This window comes from Puma concolor, chromosome C1 (genome assembly GCF_028749965.1).
Source record: "Puma concolor isolate L17-30 chromosome C1, mPumCon1.1.hap2, whole genome shotgun sequence".
NCBI lineage: Eukaryota > Metazoa > Chordata > Mammalia > Carnivora > Felidae > Puma > Puma concolor.
The window spans coordinates 26,695,266-26,712,977 of NC_141674.1; the positions used below are offsets into that span (position 1 = coordinate 26,695,266).

Here is a 17,712-nt window from a genome sequence, read left to right on the forward strand (position 1 = left end):
TGTACTCCCACCCACAAGACCCTGAGGGCAGGGAAGGTAGCCCTCAGGAGGGCTGTACGTCTGGGGGTGAAGGCAGACTGGGGCTGGGGTTGATCTGGGTGGGGATGTGGGTGGAACCTACTGGTATATATGTTGTGATTGTAAGTGTGGTCACAAGAGGACGCTGTGCTCCCTCTGCGACAGTGCTTCCCGCGTTTCTAGTGAGAACACTGCTCTGAGCACACACACAATCATTGTTCTCCCCATAGATAAACCACACTCCCTCCTCCTCTATAACCCAATCACCACCATCAACAATCCACGTCCCCACCCTGTGTACACAAATCTCTGTTATTCATACTCTCACTCCTTATAATATGCCACAACAGGATGGTTGTCTCCTCTAAAGGTGGGAGTCCCAGCCTCACTCAAGCATTATTCAGCAGCTCCTTCCATCTGCCCTGAGCATCGTTGGCTCACCGGGGCCCTGGCAGGAGGTGGAGACTGCATAGGAGAACAGGAGCTGAACTCAAACAGCTCCGAGTCAGGGGAGACAGTAACACACTCGTCTCCTGCAGTAACCAACAGTTGGAGTGGTTCACAGCGCCCCCCACCCCCCCCCAGTACTGTGTGGTGACCTGCAATTTAGGGGACACCAACATTCAAGCCAGACTGGAATGGAAAGCAAAAGGGGGTGCAAGTCTCCACTAATGAGAGACACATTTAGTGACCATCAAAGCCAAGGCCAGGGGCCAGAAACCTAGGAGCAGTGAACCAAGAGCCAATGCAGGCAAGGAGAGGGCAGATCACTATGTCCACAGAACAGGCTGTGGTTCACCTTTGCTCTTTCGTGTGGCTATTAGTGGGGTGGGTAAGCTAACCAAGCTTAAAGGGCCCAGGGTTGGGCTGACACCCACCCCCCACAGTCTGAATCATAGCTTAACCACTTCATGACCACAGTCACCACGCTGCACCTTGGGCAAGCTTTCAGAACGGCAGTCTTGCCATCATTACAATGTGAATTGCACCAGTCAGGGTCCCAGCAAAAAACAGATGGCACATTCAAACCCAGTAACTTTAAAGAGTTTCCTTGAGGGATATTTTTTCATGTTTATTTATTTTGAGAGAGAGAGAGAGAGAGAGCCAGTGCGTATGCATATGAACATACGCGCAAGTTGGGGAGGGGCAGAGAGAGAGAAACCCAAGCAGGCTCCACGTTCAGCATGGAGTTCAATGCAGGCTTGATCTCACGACCATGATATCATGACCTGAGTTGAAAGCAAGAGTCAGACGCTTAACCAACTGAGCCAATTTGTTTTAAAAAGTATGGGCATGATCAAGGAAACCACAAACACTACTGCAGTGCCCTGGGGCTTGTACCAGGGTAGCCACGGACTGGGTTGCCACACTGGAGCTGCAAGGATGCATTCCACCCCAGCGACCAAATAAATACCCCAACTTCACTTTCTCATCTCCTGCTCTCCTGCCAGTGGCTCCCACTGACACAACCCAACCAGGATCTAGAGAGCAAGGGAGCCAAATGAGGCAGCCAGTTATCGCTCAGCTCCTGGGGCACAGAGCAGGGTGGAGAGTTGACCCGAGGGACAAAGGGACCATATTCATCCCAGCACTCAGAGCAGTACTACTCCTGGGGTTGCTGTAGAGATGAGACACTGAAGGTAACCCAGCAGTATGGTGCTAATGTGTTCAGTAAATATCCAGGCAGGAGCTTGCCTGCTGCCCAGGCCACAACAAGGCCAGTCCCAGCCTGGCCTGGATGATTGCAAAGGTCTCAGGGAAGGTCTCTCCTACTTGCTGCCACACATTCCAGCATCTTCCAGGGCAGTTTCAGCTGCCTGGCCAAGGATGGCTTGGAGGCCAGAGCAACCAGAGGACATCACTGGCTAGCTCAGCACAGACTGAGCCTCCAGCCCCAGGCCCCTTCTCCAGGCTGGGGGTGAGGACCGTGGTTGACAGGATGTCCCAGCCCTGTCCTGAGATGTGCCACCTTCGGCCTGAGAGCTGTTCTGAGCAGTGCACCTCACTCTCTGATCCAGGACACCTGGAGCTACTGTTCACCATCCAGAGTCCCCAGCACACAACGCTGTCACCACAAGGTGGCTCTCATGTCCCCTGGCCTTCTCTTCTCAGGGTACAGGCTTCTATCTCCTCCTTGCCCAGCACATGAGCATTCACTGCAAGCCTCCTTCCCTCACGCACATGATAGATTTAGATTTCACGCACACACAGCCTTCACAACCACACCTACTGCACGAAATAACAGCCACCACGCAGCCCAAGCTAAACAGGAGATTATCTTGTGTCATCACCCTGGTCTCAGCTTCCTATTATGGATTGAATGTTTGTGTCCCCCCAAAATTCATACCTTGAAACCCTAACTTCTACTGTAATGGTATTAGGAAGTGGAGCCCTTGGGAGGTGAAGCCCTCAAGAATGGGATTTGTGCCCTTCGAAGAAGACACAGAAGAGGGAGGACCTTTCTCCCTTCACCACGTGAGGACACAATGAGAAGACAGCCCTGTGTAAACCGGGAAGAGGGTCTTCACCAAGAACCTTTTGGACTTCCAGCCTCCAGAACCGTGAGAAATAAATTTCCATTGTTTAGGGCCCCCGTTGTGTGGCATTCTGTTACAGCAGCTTGAGCTGAGACAACCACATCATCTCGCACCTGGATTACTACAACAACGTCCCTGCTTCCTGCCCTAGCTCCGGGAAGCAGAAGAACGGAAAGGGGAGGAAGCGGGACTGAGCGACAAGACCTGTTGTGCTGTGTCCATCAGGCAAAGATTGTCGGTTAGAGGCGGTCACGTGGAGTTGGCTGGGCCCTTGACCGCTGCTTGGCTCAGTCACTGCCTGGGGCCACCCCCCGAGCTTGGCCACCTGGACAGCTGGAGTGGACCTGAAAGGGCTAACAGCTGGAGGCTGTCAGCTGCCCAGACTCCCACAGCTGGGCAACAAGTCCCATCCCAAAGGGGGATGTCCATATTCACCGCTCACCTCCACAGTCCATTCTCGGCACCACAGCCCCAGGGATCCTTTACAACCCAGGTCAGGCCGGGTCACCCCCCTGCCTGCACCTCCTGAGACATCTCACACAGCCCTTGAGGGGCCTCTAAGATCTGCCCACCCCACACCTCATCTGCTCTCTCTCAGAATGCACCCCTTCTCTCTCACCTCACTCCAGCCACACTGACCTCCTTGCTGCCCTCAAGCAGGAAATGTTCCTGCCAGGCATGGTCCTGCCTCGGGGCCTTTGCACTCTCTGTTCCCTCTGTCCAGAAGGCTCTTTCGCTCCATCCTTTCCTTCAGGGTGCGCATCAAATGCCCGCTGCTTAGTGAGACAATCTCCTCTCTTCTACTCAACATCAAAACTGCACCCTCAGCATGCTCAACCCTCCCTCCCTGCTTTCCACATAGCTTTGTCGCCATCTAGCAGGTTCTGTGTTCTGTCTCCCCACAGCTAAAGTGTAAAATCCCCAAGGACAGGGAGTCTTGTCATTCCCTGGTTGGTCTCCAGGGACCACTGTCTAAGACAGTGCCACAGCAGCAGGGGGTGCTCAGTAAAAATGTGCTGAATTAATACGTTCATATATGGGACTGGTGCCCTGCTAGGTGCTGGGGATGTAAAGAAGACCCCGCTGCGTGCCCTCTAGGGGCCCTCAGTCTCATGCAGTAAGTGACGCACCCGGGGTGGGAGGAAGGGAAATGGGGTGGGGGGAGGTTTAATCGGTAGAGAGTTTCAGTTTTGCAAGATGAAAAAGTTCTGGAGCTCTGTTGCTCAACAATGTCAATGTACTTAACACCACTACTAAATGGTACATTTTTTAGCGGTTCAGATGGTAAATTTTATGTGTTTTTTTTTACCACAATTAAAAATAAAATTTTTAAAAATAGCCACCCAAAAACCCAAAATAAAACAATGCACCCAGGGGCAATACGTGAGCCACTGAGGGCACCAAGGCTCACCTAACCCAGGGGAGACAGCAAGGGGGCTTCTGGGAGAAGTTGACATAGAGCATAGAAAGACTTGTAGGTTAGGCATGTGAGGGCACTCCAGGCAGAGGGAACGGCATGGGCACAAGTAGAGCGCTCAGAGAACTACAGTAATGGAGTATGGCTCAATCACATAGTGAAAGGGGGAGAGGGATAAGGCTGGAGGCCTTACTGAGAGCACACTGAGACAGTGGCCTAAACAGGGTCAGGGCAGTGGGAAGAGAGGGAGGTGTGGGGTTCCAAGGATGCCTTGCCCTCTCCACCTGCTCCTCTCTCCCTCCAGGAGAGGGGATCAGAAAGGCTTGGGAGAGCCTGGGCCCAGCAGCGGGAGAGGAACTCAGAGCGAGGCTGTCTTGGGGGCGTGGTAAGAACCCGCCTCCAGGGACCTCCGTTCTCATGCCCTCCGAGGTCAGAACTAAGTGGGCGCAGTTGTCAGCTTTGGAAATCCGGGAGGAGGCTCTGCTCAGCCTGGCCCTGAGGGACAGGCCTGGAAGGGGAAGCAAGCTCAGTCTGATCCTGAAGTTTTGAGGTCTGAGCCAGGCCCAGCACACTTGCTGCCCCAGAAGTCTGCTTGCCAGGGCTGAGGGCAGGACCCTCAGGGACCCAGCCCTGGGGCACTGGGAGTCCGAGGACTGAAGCCTGCTGCAGAAAACCTACTGCAGAAAAACCAGGACCGTTCCACCACCTGCCCCAGGCCTCAGCCCCCACCTGCCACGTTTCCTTTCCTTAGCTGTCCTACCCCCCACCACTCCACTCTGGGTCTCCTTCCCCTCAGTCCTCTCTGCTCCCATCAAGACCAACCCACAGACTCTTTTTGTCACAACTGTTTCTTCACGACATTTTTAGCCACTGCTCACTTGAAAACTCCTTGTGTACCACTATGCTATGTGCTGATTGGATCTCCTATCAACTCCACACAGTAGGAACAATCACCATCCCCATTCTACAGAGGAAGAAACTGAGGCACAGGGGTTTAAGCAACTTGCCTAAAGGCACAGGAGTCCTCAGCAAAGTCTCAACTTCTAGATTCTTTGGCCTCCTCCCCGCAAAGTCTCAGCACCCTAGGGGCAGCAGCCAAGGTCTCGAGACCTTGCAACCCAGGCTCTTGCTCACACTGTTCCTTCTGCCTAGAATGTTCCCCCTTGCACCCCCTTCAACCGGCTAATTCAGTCTTCTCAGGAAACGTCCCTAACCAAGTCCCCTCTTGAGTCACCCTGTAGTCCTCAGGAGAACCTTCCAGATTTGCTACTTTACTCTTACCCAAGGGCTGATATGCTCAATTCCGGCCTCCTGTAGCAGCCAGTGAGAGTGGGAGACCAGGGACCACACCTGGCTGGCTATGGTCAACCCCCCAGCTCCACTTACAATGCTGCAGCACAGCAGACCCTCATTAACTTTCATCGACAGGGCGATGCCTGAATGAAGGATGGCAGGTTCTGCCCCCCACCCTTTTTCATTCCTTTGGGAGCCCCCTCCCCATTTAGAGGCATGAGCAAGGGACCGAAGCTAAAGGTGGAGAGCCCCTCCTCTTCAGTCTCCAGTGATCTATGGGAGTTGCTTAGTGACCTCTGATCGCCTGCCCAGGAGTGGAGATGTTTGAGAATTCCGCAAGAATTCAGGCTGGGTTGAGAGCCCAGCTCCACCACGGACTCTAGGGAGGGCAGATATAACCCCTCTCTCCCGATGTGGTCCCCCACGTCCTGATGAGCCTCGACTGCCAAGTCCGGGCACAGTGCGGGGCACACGGTGGCACCCTGAAAAATGAGTGGTCTTCTCTCTTTTTTCTGACCAAGGGCAAGAGGACCCCATGGTCAAGGAAAGGTCCTTCCCTGGAGACCCCCACACCCTCATCCGCATCTGCCCATCCCTCACAGCCCTCAGGTCAGTTGCAGGATCAGAAAGTTCTCGCTGTGATCCTTTCAAATCCAGCCACCTGGGAAAGGTTTGGCCCTGCAAAACTCCTGTTCCAGAGCCAAAGAAACTGAGGCTGGGAGGGTTCCGGGCCGGAACACCGCGCAGAAGGCGAAGAAGGGGAGCCAGAAGCCTCTCAAGCCCCCTCCGCCTCCTAATTCCCAGTGCCAGTCCCGGGGCCCTTTCCTTAAGCGTCGCTACAGGGAGTCGGCACCTCCTGGTCCCCGCCCCCGGCTCTGAGAAGCGCCCCGCCGCCCTCCCGTGGCGTTTCCTGCCCCCACCCCGCCCCTCCGCGCTATTTAAGGCGCCCCCGCCGTCCGGCGCCGTCCAGCAGGGCTCCCGCGGGCGCCGCTCCGCCGTCGCTCTAACCCCGCCGCCACCTGGGCCACCCGGCAGGCAGGCGGTGAGTTGGGCTTGGGGGTGGGGAGGGCCAGGACGCCACCTGCTAACGAGCGAGCGGGGCGAGGGGAGGGAGACGCCTCCGCCACCGGCCACTCGGCCGCCACGGGCTGAGGGTTGCTGGGGGTCGGGGGAGGCGCGACGGCTGCGGGCCAGGCTCTCTGCTAAGCCACGTTACTGGCTTCTTTCACTGTATCCTTATAACCCTAGGAGGTGGGAGTATTATTTCCATTTTACAGGAGAGGAGACTGAGGTGCTAAGGTTGACGATTACCCAGGGTTAGTTAGCAAAAGGGAGCCAGGACCAAAGTCTGATTCCAGAGCCTGGCTCTAAAGAGCTTTGCTCCTTGAAGCGCCTCCCCTGCCCCCTTCCCTGCATTTCTTCCCCCAGCTCTCTGCCCACCCACCTCCCCCATACCCCGTGTTCTGGGAACTTGGTGGCCTATGCCTCCACCCTGCTATGACAGTTCTTTTAAGAGTCTAGAATTTATCAACAACAGCTTGGGGGCCCAGGGGGTATGGAGGAAGGGGGTAGGATCAGTGTCCATACTTAAGTGGCAGGTGGTCACTATTGTTGACAGGTGGAACTAATGCAGGATGTTGCCTTTAGCATCTAACACCCTTCCCACCTGCCCCTTACCACAGCTCAAAGGTTAGAGTGAGGTCAGCTGGGTGACTTACCATGGGCAGGGGGGCAGGGACCTGAGGTTTTGGGCCCCCTGAGAAGCTGAAGATAGCACCACCACTGCCCACAGTCGGGGACAGCCAGCCCATCATGGGCAAAAGGAAGGAGGGACATAGCACAGCCATGTGACCTGGGGTAAGTTCCTCAGATTCTGTTCCCATAAGCTCAGGAGCCTCAATTTGATCCAAATCTTGAGCTGTGTTATCCTGGGACTCGGCCTGGGAACAAGAGGGATACAGAGGTATGACAAAACAAGGACCTAGTAGCCATCATCCAAAGATCAGCTTTTAGTCCTGACCACCCTGCTGGCTGTGAGCCCCCAAGCCAGTCCCTTCCCCTCCTTGAGCCTCAGTGTCCCTGTAGGTAAAATGGGTGTGGCCAACCTCCCTGCAAGCTTGTTGCCAGGACAACTGAGAAGGATGTCATGCTGACTGTGTCCTCTATCTCCCTGCAGACGGAGGAGGCCGGGTAGCCATGGGTGACTGGGGCTTCCTCGAGAAGCTGCTGGACCAAGTCCAGGAGCACTCGACTGTAGTGGGCAAGATCTGGCTGACGGTGCTTTTCATCTTCCGCATCCTCATCCTGGGCCTGGCTGGCGAGTCCGTGTGGGGCGACGAGCAGTCAGATTTCGAGTGTAACACGGCCCAGCCGGGCTGCACCAATGTCTGCTATGACCAGGCCTTCCCGATCTCCCACATCCGCTACTGGGTGCTGCAGTTCCTTTTTGTCAGCACACCCACCCTGGTCTACCTGGGCCACGTCATCTATCTGTCCCGGCGTGAAGAGCGGCTGCGGCAGAAGGAGGGGGAGCTGCGGGCGCTGCCAGCCAAGGACCCACGCGTGGAGCGAGCACTGGCAGCCATAGAGCATCAGATGGCCAAGATCTCGGTGGCAGAGGACGGCCGCCTGCGGATCCGCGGGGCGCTCATGGGCACCTATGTGGCCAGCGTGCTCTGCAAAAGTGTGCTGGAGGCAGGATTCCTGTATGGCCAGTGGCGTCTCTATGGCTGGACCATGGAGCCAGTGTTCGTGTGCCAGCGCGCCCCCTGCCCCTACCTCGTAGACTGCTTCGTCTCGCGCCCCACAGAGAAGACTATCTTCATCATCTTCATGCTGGTGGTCGGACTCATCTCCTTGGTGCTCAACCTGCTGGAGCTGGGACACCTGCTGTGCCGCTGCCTCAGCCGGGGGGTGAGGGCCCGGCAGGGCCAGGATGCGCCCCCGGCCCAGCGCACCTCCTCGGAGCCCTACCCTGACCAGGTCTTCTTCTACCTCCCCGTGGGCGAGGGCCCCTCATCCCCGCCTTGCCCTACCTACAATGGGCTCTCATCCAGTGAGCAGAACTGGGCCAACCTGACTACGGAGGAGAGGCTGGCTTCTTCCAGGGCCCCCCTCTTCCTGGACCCGCCTCCCGAGAGTGGCCAGAAATCCCCCAGTCGCCCCAGCAGCTCTGCTTCCAAGAAGCAGTATGTGTAGGGGGCTGGGGCTTATGTCACCCAACAGAGGGGCCCAGGGAAGTCTGGCTGCCTTGGATGCCCTCTCCCTAAAGACTGCAGGAAAGAGGGGAGCAAGGGAAGCAGATGCTTGCTGGCCAGGAGCCCTCATTGCAGATTGTGTTTGAGCATCTGGGGCTTTCCTGGTGACCAGAGGGGCACCATGGATCCCCCTCCAGAACATGACTCTGCCACAGGCACAGACAAAGCCAGCTTGGGGTGCTCCAGACCAAGGGCCTTGTGGGGTCTCTGGACTTTTTCACCTGGTTCAGAGCAACCCGGAGCCAATTTACCCCTCCCTCATGAAAGATTCACCTCTGCCCACGTTGTCCTCACAGGAAAGGGCTGGTTGAGGCTGCTGGGTCAGAGAGCTCACACACAGCCTGTGCTGGATCTGGCCCTGTCAAGGGGACTGGTGTCTCGTTCTCACTCCTTCCTAGTTCCACTGTTTATGCTTCTAAAATAAACAAGACTTGGTCACAAGCTACGTGTGTCCTGATGCTGTCATGATGTGCCTCTTGGGAGGTTGGGGGGCAGTCGCCTGGCCCGGCTTCCTTTTCTTTGCAGTCTCGTATGATCCGTCTTTGGCCTCTGCAACCCCAACTCCACCCAGCGTCTTAAACCCTCAAACCCCTACATCCTGCCTCTCAGCAGCCCTGAGTCCTGAACGCTCACCTTTTGAAATGCCTCTACCACGCAGCCCCCCACAACGGCCAAAGCCCCTGCCTGTCCCCATCCTGCCCCATGGCCATCCAGTGCCCTGGCCATGCTGAGTGCAGTGTGCTTCCTTACTGGACACTCTGCTCCCAAGCCCTCTACCCTATCCCACCTCATTCTGGACCCCTTGGTATTTGGGGAGGCAGATTTAGATCACTTGCCTCCTCCTACCTTGACCCTTTCTAGTCTGCCCCCGCTAAAGGCCTGCAACATATCTCCTCCCCATGCACTGAGTACAGAGAAATCTTGCCTCTGAGTCACAAAGTTTGCAGTAAAAGTAGTAAAAAATGGAACTGGATGGGGCGCCTGGGTGGCTCAGTCGGTCAAGCGTCCGACTTTGGCTCAGATTATGATCTCACGGTTTGTGAGTTCGAACCCCACATCAGGCTCTGTGCTGACAGCTCAGAGCCTGGAGCCTGCCTCGGATTCTGTGTCTCCCTCTCTCTCTGCCCCTCCCCAGCTTATGCTCTCTCTCTGTCTCAAAAATAAACGTTAAAAAAAAAGTGGAACTGGATCTTGGATGAATAGTTCACTGGGAAGGGCAAGAGAACGCTGAATACTCGGGCAGAGAAAATTGTTTTTGCAAAAGCACAGAGAAGGGGAATGGGCAGGGGGTCCTGGGGGTGCTTAGGGCCTGGTGAGCCATCCAGGATGGGGGAAGTACGGGTGAGGATGAACCCAGTATTGGCAGAGTTGACCCTTTGTGGAAGGTGACCCAGGTGGTGGCGAGCACTCAGATAGTAGCCCTCAGAGGCAAGCTGGCTGTCTTCCCCTAGTCAGGGAGATCTGGGGCTGGACAGGGACCTGGGGTCCATCCCATGTGGCCACACGCCTCTCCTTGAGAGCTTTACAGCATGTTGGCAGCTCATCCCTACTCTCATCAAGATAGGTCTCCAAACACCAGCTCTGTACCCCTCACCCTATAACTAACTTATTCACGACTTACCCATCAAGTTTGGATGCTCAGCCTGAAAAGTTACAGCCCTATAATTCCTCCGGCTTCTGTTGTTCCTTCTGAATCCCAGAGATCTGACAGACCAGCCTCCTCATGGCTCCCCAGACTCATCCAGGTATGTTCCCACCTTGCTCCTTTGATGATCTATAGTGCCCTTCCCCCCACTTCCAAACACCACACTACATCGAAAAAGGCAGTACCTGAGTGCAAAGAGAAAGAGCAGCTTTGATATCAGAGGGTCCTCAATTTAAATGCTACTTCTGACATGTACAAAGCCTTGTGGTCTTAAGTCAATTGTTTCCCTTCTCTAAGTCTCTGTTCTCTCTGTAATATGCAGATAACACTGCCTGCCTCACAAGTTACAAGAAACAAAAATAAGAGAATGTACATGGGTCTGCCTGGCTCATAGTAGTCATGTAGTGAAATTCAGCTCAGCCTCTAGCAAGGTTATCACAGGTCCTTCTTCCTCCAGGAAGCCCTCCCTGATTTCTCCAGCCAGTCCCCAGTGATGATCTCTACCTCAGGAAACTAAACCCCTGCTTAGTATGAGCCTGTTTTATCTCCCCAGTGAGTCTCTAAGGATCACCACAGAGTCACTTTTATTCCCCATGGGCCTAGCCCATCATTCACTTCCATCATTCACAATCCCACATGTCTATGACATGAGGGATTGAGATAGACTTGTCAGAAAGCAGGCTGTTCATGAATAAGAAGGGCATGATCTGGGACACTGAGGTCCTCTTCCAAAGGGTTCTTCCCCAGCCAGGATGAGAGGCCAGATCTGTGGCTTAGAGGTCAGTCTCTAAGAGCCAGCCCAGTCTGAGGGCTCTAGAAGCCTGTGCTTCCAGTAGGTATTCCCTACCTGTCCTAGCTTGGAAAGGTAAGAGAAGAAAGGGCTAGGTGAGTAAGGAAGGTATCCTTCCCCTCCCTCAAGGGTCGCCTGCTCTGAGCTTGGAGTTGGGTCTGGGGTCAGGCCAGGGACCTGGCTCTTGGGCAAGGCTGGGGTTGGGTCCTAGACTGGTGGCCACACAACCACGAGGGCAAATGGGCTGTGGTCTGAGGATAAGAGTAGTGCCATGGGAATGGAGCCACACAGGGTGGGTGAGCCCAGTGCAGTAGGGTGAAGACTTATGAATGCAGAGGGGCTACGAGTTCCATGCCACTTGGCTTTCATGACAAAGTACCACAGACAGGGTGGAGGGGACTTCAACCACAGAAATTTATTCTCTCACACTTCTGGCCGCTAGAAGTCTGAGATCAATGTGTCTGCAGGGTCAGTTCCTTCTGGGGCCTGTGAGGGAGAGTCTGTTCCAGGCCTCTCTCCCAGCTTCTGGTGGGTTGCCAGCCGTCTTTGACATTCCTCGGCTTGCAGAAGCATTGCCCCACTCTCTGCCTTCATCTTCACATGGGATTCTCCCTCTGAGTGTGTCTGTCTCTGTGTCCACGTTTTTTTGTAAGGACATCAGCCATATTGGATTAAGTTCCTCCTAATGACGTCATTGTAACTTGATTACCTCTGTAAAGACCATTTCCAAATAAGGCCACATTCTGAGGTACTGGGGGTTAGGACTTCAGCATGCCTCTTTGGGGGACACAGCACACCACCCCACCCGCCCCGCCTCACCTCTAAGCACTAGTGGGGCAAGGCCAAGGAGTACGTGAAGTGCGTGTTGGTCTCAGGCACCTCCTCGGAGATGCGGGCCTGGATGGAACACAGCAGATTCCAACTCGCTTCTTCCTCCCACCTGCCTATTCCTCACCACCACCCAAATCTACGTTGGCAACAGGCAATTCTGGGTCACAGAAAGAGCCACTGGGGGCTTTACTCCTGACTCTCCTGACACTCACTTGACTCCAGTCCCTGTCCCTCTCTGGGCGTCAGTTTCCCCCTGTGAAATGAAAGGGCTGAATGAGAAACAGGGAGTAACCTGTCACTAATCACCAGTCTAAAGCTCACGAGTGATGTGCTATTTTTCATCAATCAGAACAGATTCAACTTTGTTTCTATAATAAGATCAGTTCCAGTCACTTGAATTCACATTGCCTTCCTAAGTAGGAAAGAAAGGGACAGGATTATTTGGAGTGCACTGGGAATTTTGCATAACCCAAGGTCATCTTATCTGTGACCCAGGGGGAGCATGTGAACGTCATGAGCTGCGCATAAACAGAGCTGTCAGGGTTGGGTGATGTCAAACTTCTTTCCAATCTAATGTGCTGGCTCACTGGCCGCTGGGTTGCTGACCTCATGATTCTGCAGACAACCCCCAGTTCCTTGAGTGTAGATCCTTTTGTTTCCTTTTTACACTAACCTCAGCATGCCCACGGACGTTTACAGGAAGGGATCTCCATCACGGAATTGTCAGAATTTCTTTCTCCACCTTACAACTTTCCCCACCGGCCCTGGCTCTGACCACAAGTGCCTCACAAGGCTCAATCCTTCTGTCCTTCCCATGCAAGAACTATAGCCACATGCAGATAGCCCCCAGGCTGGTCCTGAGTCTGCTCTTACCCTATTTTTCCAGCTGACTGATTTCCAGAAGTCTCTGGCCAACCAATAAATTGTCTACTTTCCTCTTAACAGGTGCATCACTCCCCTCAGTGCTAGACATGATAGTTCAAGTGGTCAGAATCCAGATTATCAATCTCTCTTGACTCAAAACTTCTACCTCTATGAATGCAACGTAGGATTATATTAACTTTGCTATTTTCTCCTCTTTTCCATATATAGAAATTTTTTTCAGATTATAAAGGTCATGCATGATCATTGTAGATAATGAGATCCCGCCATCCAGGCATACTAACTATTAATATTCAGAAATAATTCCTTTCAGGCTCTTCCATGCATATTTTTTTAAACTTTTTCAATATTTATTTTTGAGAGGGAGAGAGAGAGAGACAGAGACAGAGTGTGAGCAGGGAAGGGGCAGAGAGAGAGGGGGGCACAGAACTCTAAGCAGGCTCAGGCTCCAAGCTGTCAGCACAGAGCCCGATGCAGGCATCAAACTCACAAGCTGTGAGATCATGACCTGGGCTGAAGTCGGACACTTAACTCACTAAGCCACCCTGGCACCCCCTTTCCATGCATATTTTTAAATAAAATCTGAATGAAGTTGTACCTACAGTTTTATATTCTTTTTTCATTTTACATAAGTCATAAAGCTTTTCCCCATGTCATCAAATTGGAAATACCACTTAATGGCTTTATCACACGACTTTATCATTCTCTACTTAACCATGACCATGATATTGGATTTTTAGATTGTTTGCAATCAATTATCCTCTGTTATAAATTGTACCATGATGTAGATGCCTGTACATAAGTGTTTTCCAAATTGCCTATTTCCTTAAAAGAAAGACATTCCAAGCAGTGAAATTACTGGGTCAAAGGTATGACATTTTTTCATTTTAAAAAGCTAGGGGCTTTTTTCTGATGGTAGAAGTAATCCATTGTGGGTTATTCAGAAATGCAGAAATGCACAAATTCTAAGAAGTGGAAGCACCAGCCACCTCTGATCGTGGGAGAAAAGGTGGAGCTGGAAACAAGAGAGCTGACTGAAGGCACTGGGCACTGAGGACCCTCCTTCCCCCACCCTTACAGGGATGGGAGCTTATTCTCAGGAGAAGACAAAGCAGAGGAGGAGGGGGAGACACCATAGAGAGTACAGGGTGGGAGTAGTTATAAAGACCAGAGGGCAGTTGAATGGAAGTTTACATACTTAATAGTGAGACCCTCAGCCTTCTCCCCCTCCCTCCCAGCTGGCTCCCAGAATGCTGCTTCTAGATGAGGCTATAAAAAGAGAAGACTGCTGGCCACAGAAGGCTGCCTTGAGGAAGGTGAGGAGGGATGCTCCACAGAAGAGATGGGGAGAGCATCCCAGACAAAGGGAATAGCATTCTCTAAGGTTCTGAACAAGAAAGCTTGATATATTACTCATTGTTCAGGACTTTTTTCTATATGACCTGCAAGTTGCTTTCCAGAAAAAAATATTTAAGTATTCAATAGCATTACATGAAAGTACCCATTTCGGGGTGCCTGAGTGGCTCCGTTCGTTGAACGTCCAAATTCGGCTCAGGTCATGATCTCGTGGTTCATGAGTTCAAGCCTCGTGTCAGGCTCTGTGCTGACAGCTCAGAGCCTGGAGCCTGCTTCCGATTCTGTCACCCTCTCTCTCTGCCTCTCTCTCTCTCTCTCTCTCTCTCTCAAAAATAAATAACCATTTAAAAATTGTTTTCAAAAGTACCCATTTCAAGGCACCCACACTAACATTATTAAACAGTATTTTAGGGGTGCCTGGGTGGCTCGGTTAAGCGTCATACTTTGGCTCTGGTCGTGATCTTGCAGTTCATGAGTTCGAGCCCTGCATCCAGCTCTCTGCCATCAGCACAGAGCCTGCTTCGGATCTTCTGTCTTCCTCTCTCTCTGCCCCTCCCCCACGGCTCTCTGTCTCAAAAATAAACATTTGTTTTAAATATTTAAAAAATAAAATAAAATCTGGCAGAATATATTCTCCTTTTATTTTTTTCACTCCTCTTCAGAATCCTGAAAGCCATGTATATATTCTCTAGGCAGGTGTTGGGAAGAGTCTTCTCAGTGGAATCTGACAGACCCAAAAGGAAAGACCTAAAGATGTGGCCACTAAGGGCTCCCTAAGGAAATAGAGCCACTCTATGTCCATGCAATGAAGATCAGTCACAAAGCCCCACCCATTCACTCTGAACATCCCAGTATCTTAGTGACCCTTTCTTAGATATGAGCACACAGCCAAGGATGCCAGGCATTTGAGGAAAGCATCTTACATGAAAGAGTCTGAAACAAATCACTGAGTGCCCAGCCCAATGAACAAGATAGGTCCACACTACTGAAAATGTTCAGAACACAGAAGACAAAGAGATGAGCCTTCAAGACTGCAGAGAGAGAACAGAGTTCCATATGTGGTCTCAAGAATCAGAATGGCACCACAGTTTGCAACAATACTGGAAGCTACAGGACAATGGATCAATGCCTTCAAAATTCTGAGAAAATTGATTTTCAACCTGGAATTCTATACTCAGGCCAAGGACCAATTAAAGTAAACTCTACACTCTGCAATTGTTTTAATAGCATGATCCCTTGAAGGTTTGAATAAACTTTTTTTAACTTAATGTTTATTTTTGAGAGAGAGAGAATGCCCAGGAGCAGGGGAGGGGAAGAGAAAAAGTTAGGCAGAGGATCTGAAGCAGGCTCTGTGCTGACAGCAAAGATCCCACCATGGGGCTCGAACTCACAAACCACGAGATCATGACCTCAACCAAAGTCAGACACTTAACCAACTGAGCCACCCAGGTGCCCCAGGTTTGAACAAACTTGTCTGTAAAGCCCATCAGACTTGATACCTTTTTTTTTTTTTTTGCCTTCATTTAGTATTTTTTTAATTCCAGTATAGTTAACATACAGTGGTGTACAATATAGTGATTCAACAATTCTCTACATCACCCAGTGTTCTTCACAAGTGCACTCCTTAATCCCCATCACCTATTTCATCCATCCCCACCACCACCTCCCCTCTGATAACCATTGGATTTGTTCTCTGTAGTTGAGTCTGTTTCTTTAATTTCTCTCCCCCTCTCTTTTTTCCCCCTTTTGCTCATTGTTTTCTTAAATTCCACATATTAGTGAAATCATATGGTATTTGTCTTTCTCTATCTGACTTTTTTCACCTAGTATATACTCTGCAGCTCCATCCACGTTGTTGCAAATGGCAAGATTTCATTCTTTTTTATGGCTTAATAATATTCCATTATATTCACTTCTTCTTTATCCATTCATCTATTGATGGACACCTGGGCTGCTTCCATAATTTGACTATTGTAAATAATGTGGCAATAAACATAGGAGTGCATATATCCCTTTGAATTAGTGTTTTTGTACTTTTTGGATAAATACCCAGTAGTACAATTACTGGATCATAGGGTAGTTCTATTTTTTACTTTTGAGGAACCCCCATACTGTTTTCCACAGTGGCTGCACCAGTTTGAATTCCTACCAATAGTTAGAGAGGGTTCCTTTTTCTCCACATCCTCCCCAACACTTGTTTCTTTTGTCTTTGGTTTTCACCATTCTGACAGGTGTGAAGTGATACCTCATTGTAGTTTTAATTTGCATTTCCCTGATGATGAGTGATATTAAACATATTTTTATGTGTCTGTTGGCCATCAGTATGTCTTCCTTGGAGAAATGTTTGTTCATGTCTTTTGTCCATTTTTCAATTGGATTATTTGGATTTTTTTTTTTTTTTTTTTTTTTTTTTGGTGTTGAATTGTATAAGTTCTTTATAGATTTTGGATACTAACCCTTATCAAACATGTCATTTGCAAATATCTTCCCCCATTCAGTAGGTTGCCTTTTAGTGTTGTTGACTGTTTCCTTCACTGTGCAGAAGCTTTTCATTTTGTTGTAGTCTCAATAGTTTATTTTTGCTTTTATTTCCCTTGCCTCAGGAGATAAATCTAGAAAAATGTTGCAATAACCAATATCAGAGAAATTACTTCCTGTGCTCTCCTCTAGGATTTTTATGGTTTCAGGTATCACATTTAGGTCTTTAACCTATTTTGAGTTTATTTTTGTGTATGGTGTACAAAAGTGGTCCAGTTTCATTCTTTTGCATGTTGCTGTCCAGTTTTCCCAACACCATTTGTTGAAGAGACTATCTTTTTCCCATTGGCTATTTTTTCCTGCTTTGTTGAGGATTAATTGGCCATATAATTTTGGGTTTGTTTCTGGATTTTCTATTCTGTTCCATTGATTTATGTCTACTTTTGTGCCCATACCATACTGTTTTGATTACTACAATTTTGTAATATAATTTGAGGTCTGGAAGTGTGATAAATTCCAGCTTTGTTTTTTCAAGATTGCTTTGGATATTTGGGGTTTGGAAATTTGTTGTTCCATACAAATTTTAGGATTGTTTGTTCTAGTTCTGTGAAAAATGTTGTTGGTATTTTGATAGGGATTGCATTAAATCTGTAGATTGTTTTTGGTAGTATAGACATTTTAACAATATTTGTTCTTCCAATCCATGAGCATGGAATGTCTTTCTATTTCTTTGTGTCATCTTCAATTTCTCTCATCAGTGTTTTATAGTTCTTGGAGTACAGGTCTTTCACTTCTTTGGTTAGCTTTATTCCTAGGTGTCTTGTTATTTTTGTTGCAACTGTAAATGGGATTGTTTTCTTAATTTCTCTTTCTGATGCTTCATTATTAGTGTATATAAATGCAACAGATTTCTGAACATTGGTCTTGTATCTGCAACTTTATTGAATTCATTTATCAGTTCTAGTAGATTTTTGGTGTAGTCTTTCGGGTTTTCTATATACAGTCATGTCATCTGCAAATAGTGAAAGTTTTATTTCCTCTTTACCAGTTTGGATGCCTTCTCTTTCTTTCTTTCTTTTTCTTTCTTTCTTTCTTTCTTTCTTTCTTTCTTTCTTTCTTTCTTTCTTTTCTTTCTTTCTTTCTTTATTTATTTCTTTTCTTTCTTTCTTTCTTTCTTTCTTTCTTTCTTTCTTTCTTTCTTTCCTTTT

The 17,712-nt window shown here is 50.1% G+C and overlaps 1 protein-coding gene and 1 long non-coding RNA gene across 2 annotated transcripts in view; one reads left to right on the forward strand and one right to left on the reverse strand.

Annotated features, from left to right (window-relative positions):
* The window catches only part of LOC112848499 (uncharacterized), a 112,033-nt gene that overhangs the window by 52,601 nt on the left and 41,720 nt on the right, over positions 1-17,712 (reverse strand). The gene's annotated exons all lie outside the window — the stretch shown is intronic.
* Positions 6,222-8,963, forward strand: GJA4 (gap junction protein alpha 4). Its single transcript, XM_025912228.2, has 2 exons — positions 6,222-6,307; positions 7,442-8,963. The coding sequence occupies exon 2, from the start codon at positions 7,462-7,464 to the stop codon at positions 8,461-8,463; it is 1,002 nt and encodes a 333-aa protein (XP_025768013.1). The 5' UTR covers positions 6,222-6,307; positions 7,442-7,461; the 3' UTR covers positions 8,464-8,963.

What these genes read in the sequence shown, in the direction of transcription:
- GJA4 (XM_025912228.2), top strand. Translation starts at nt 7,462, where the DNA reads ATGGGTGACTGGGGCTTCCTCGAGAAGCTGCTGGACCAAGTCCAGGAG.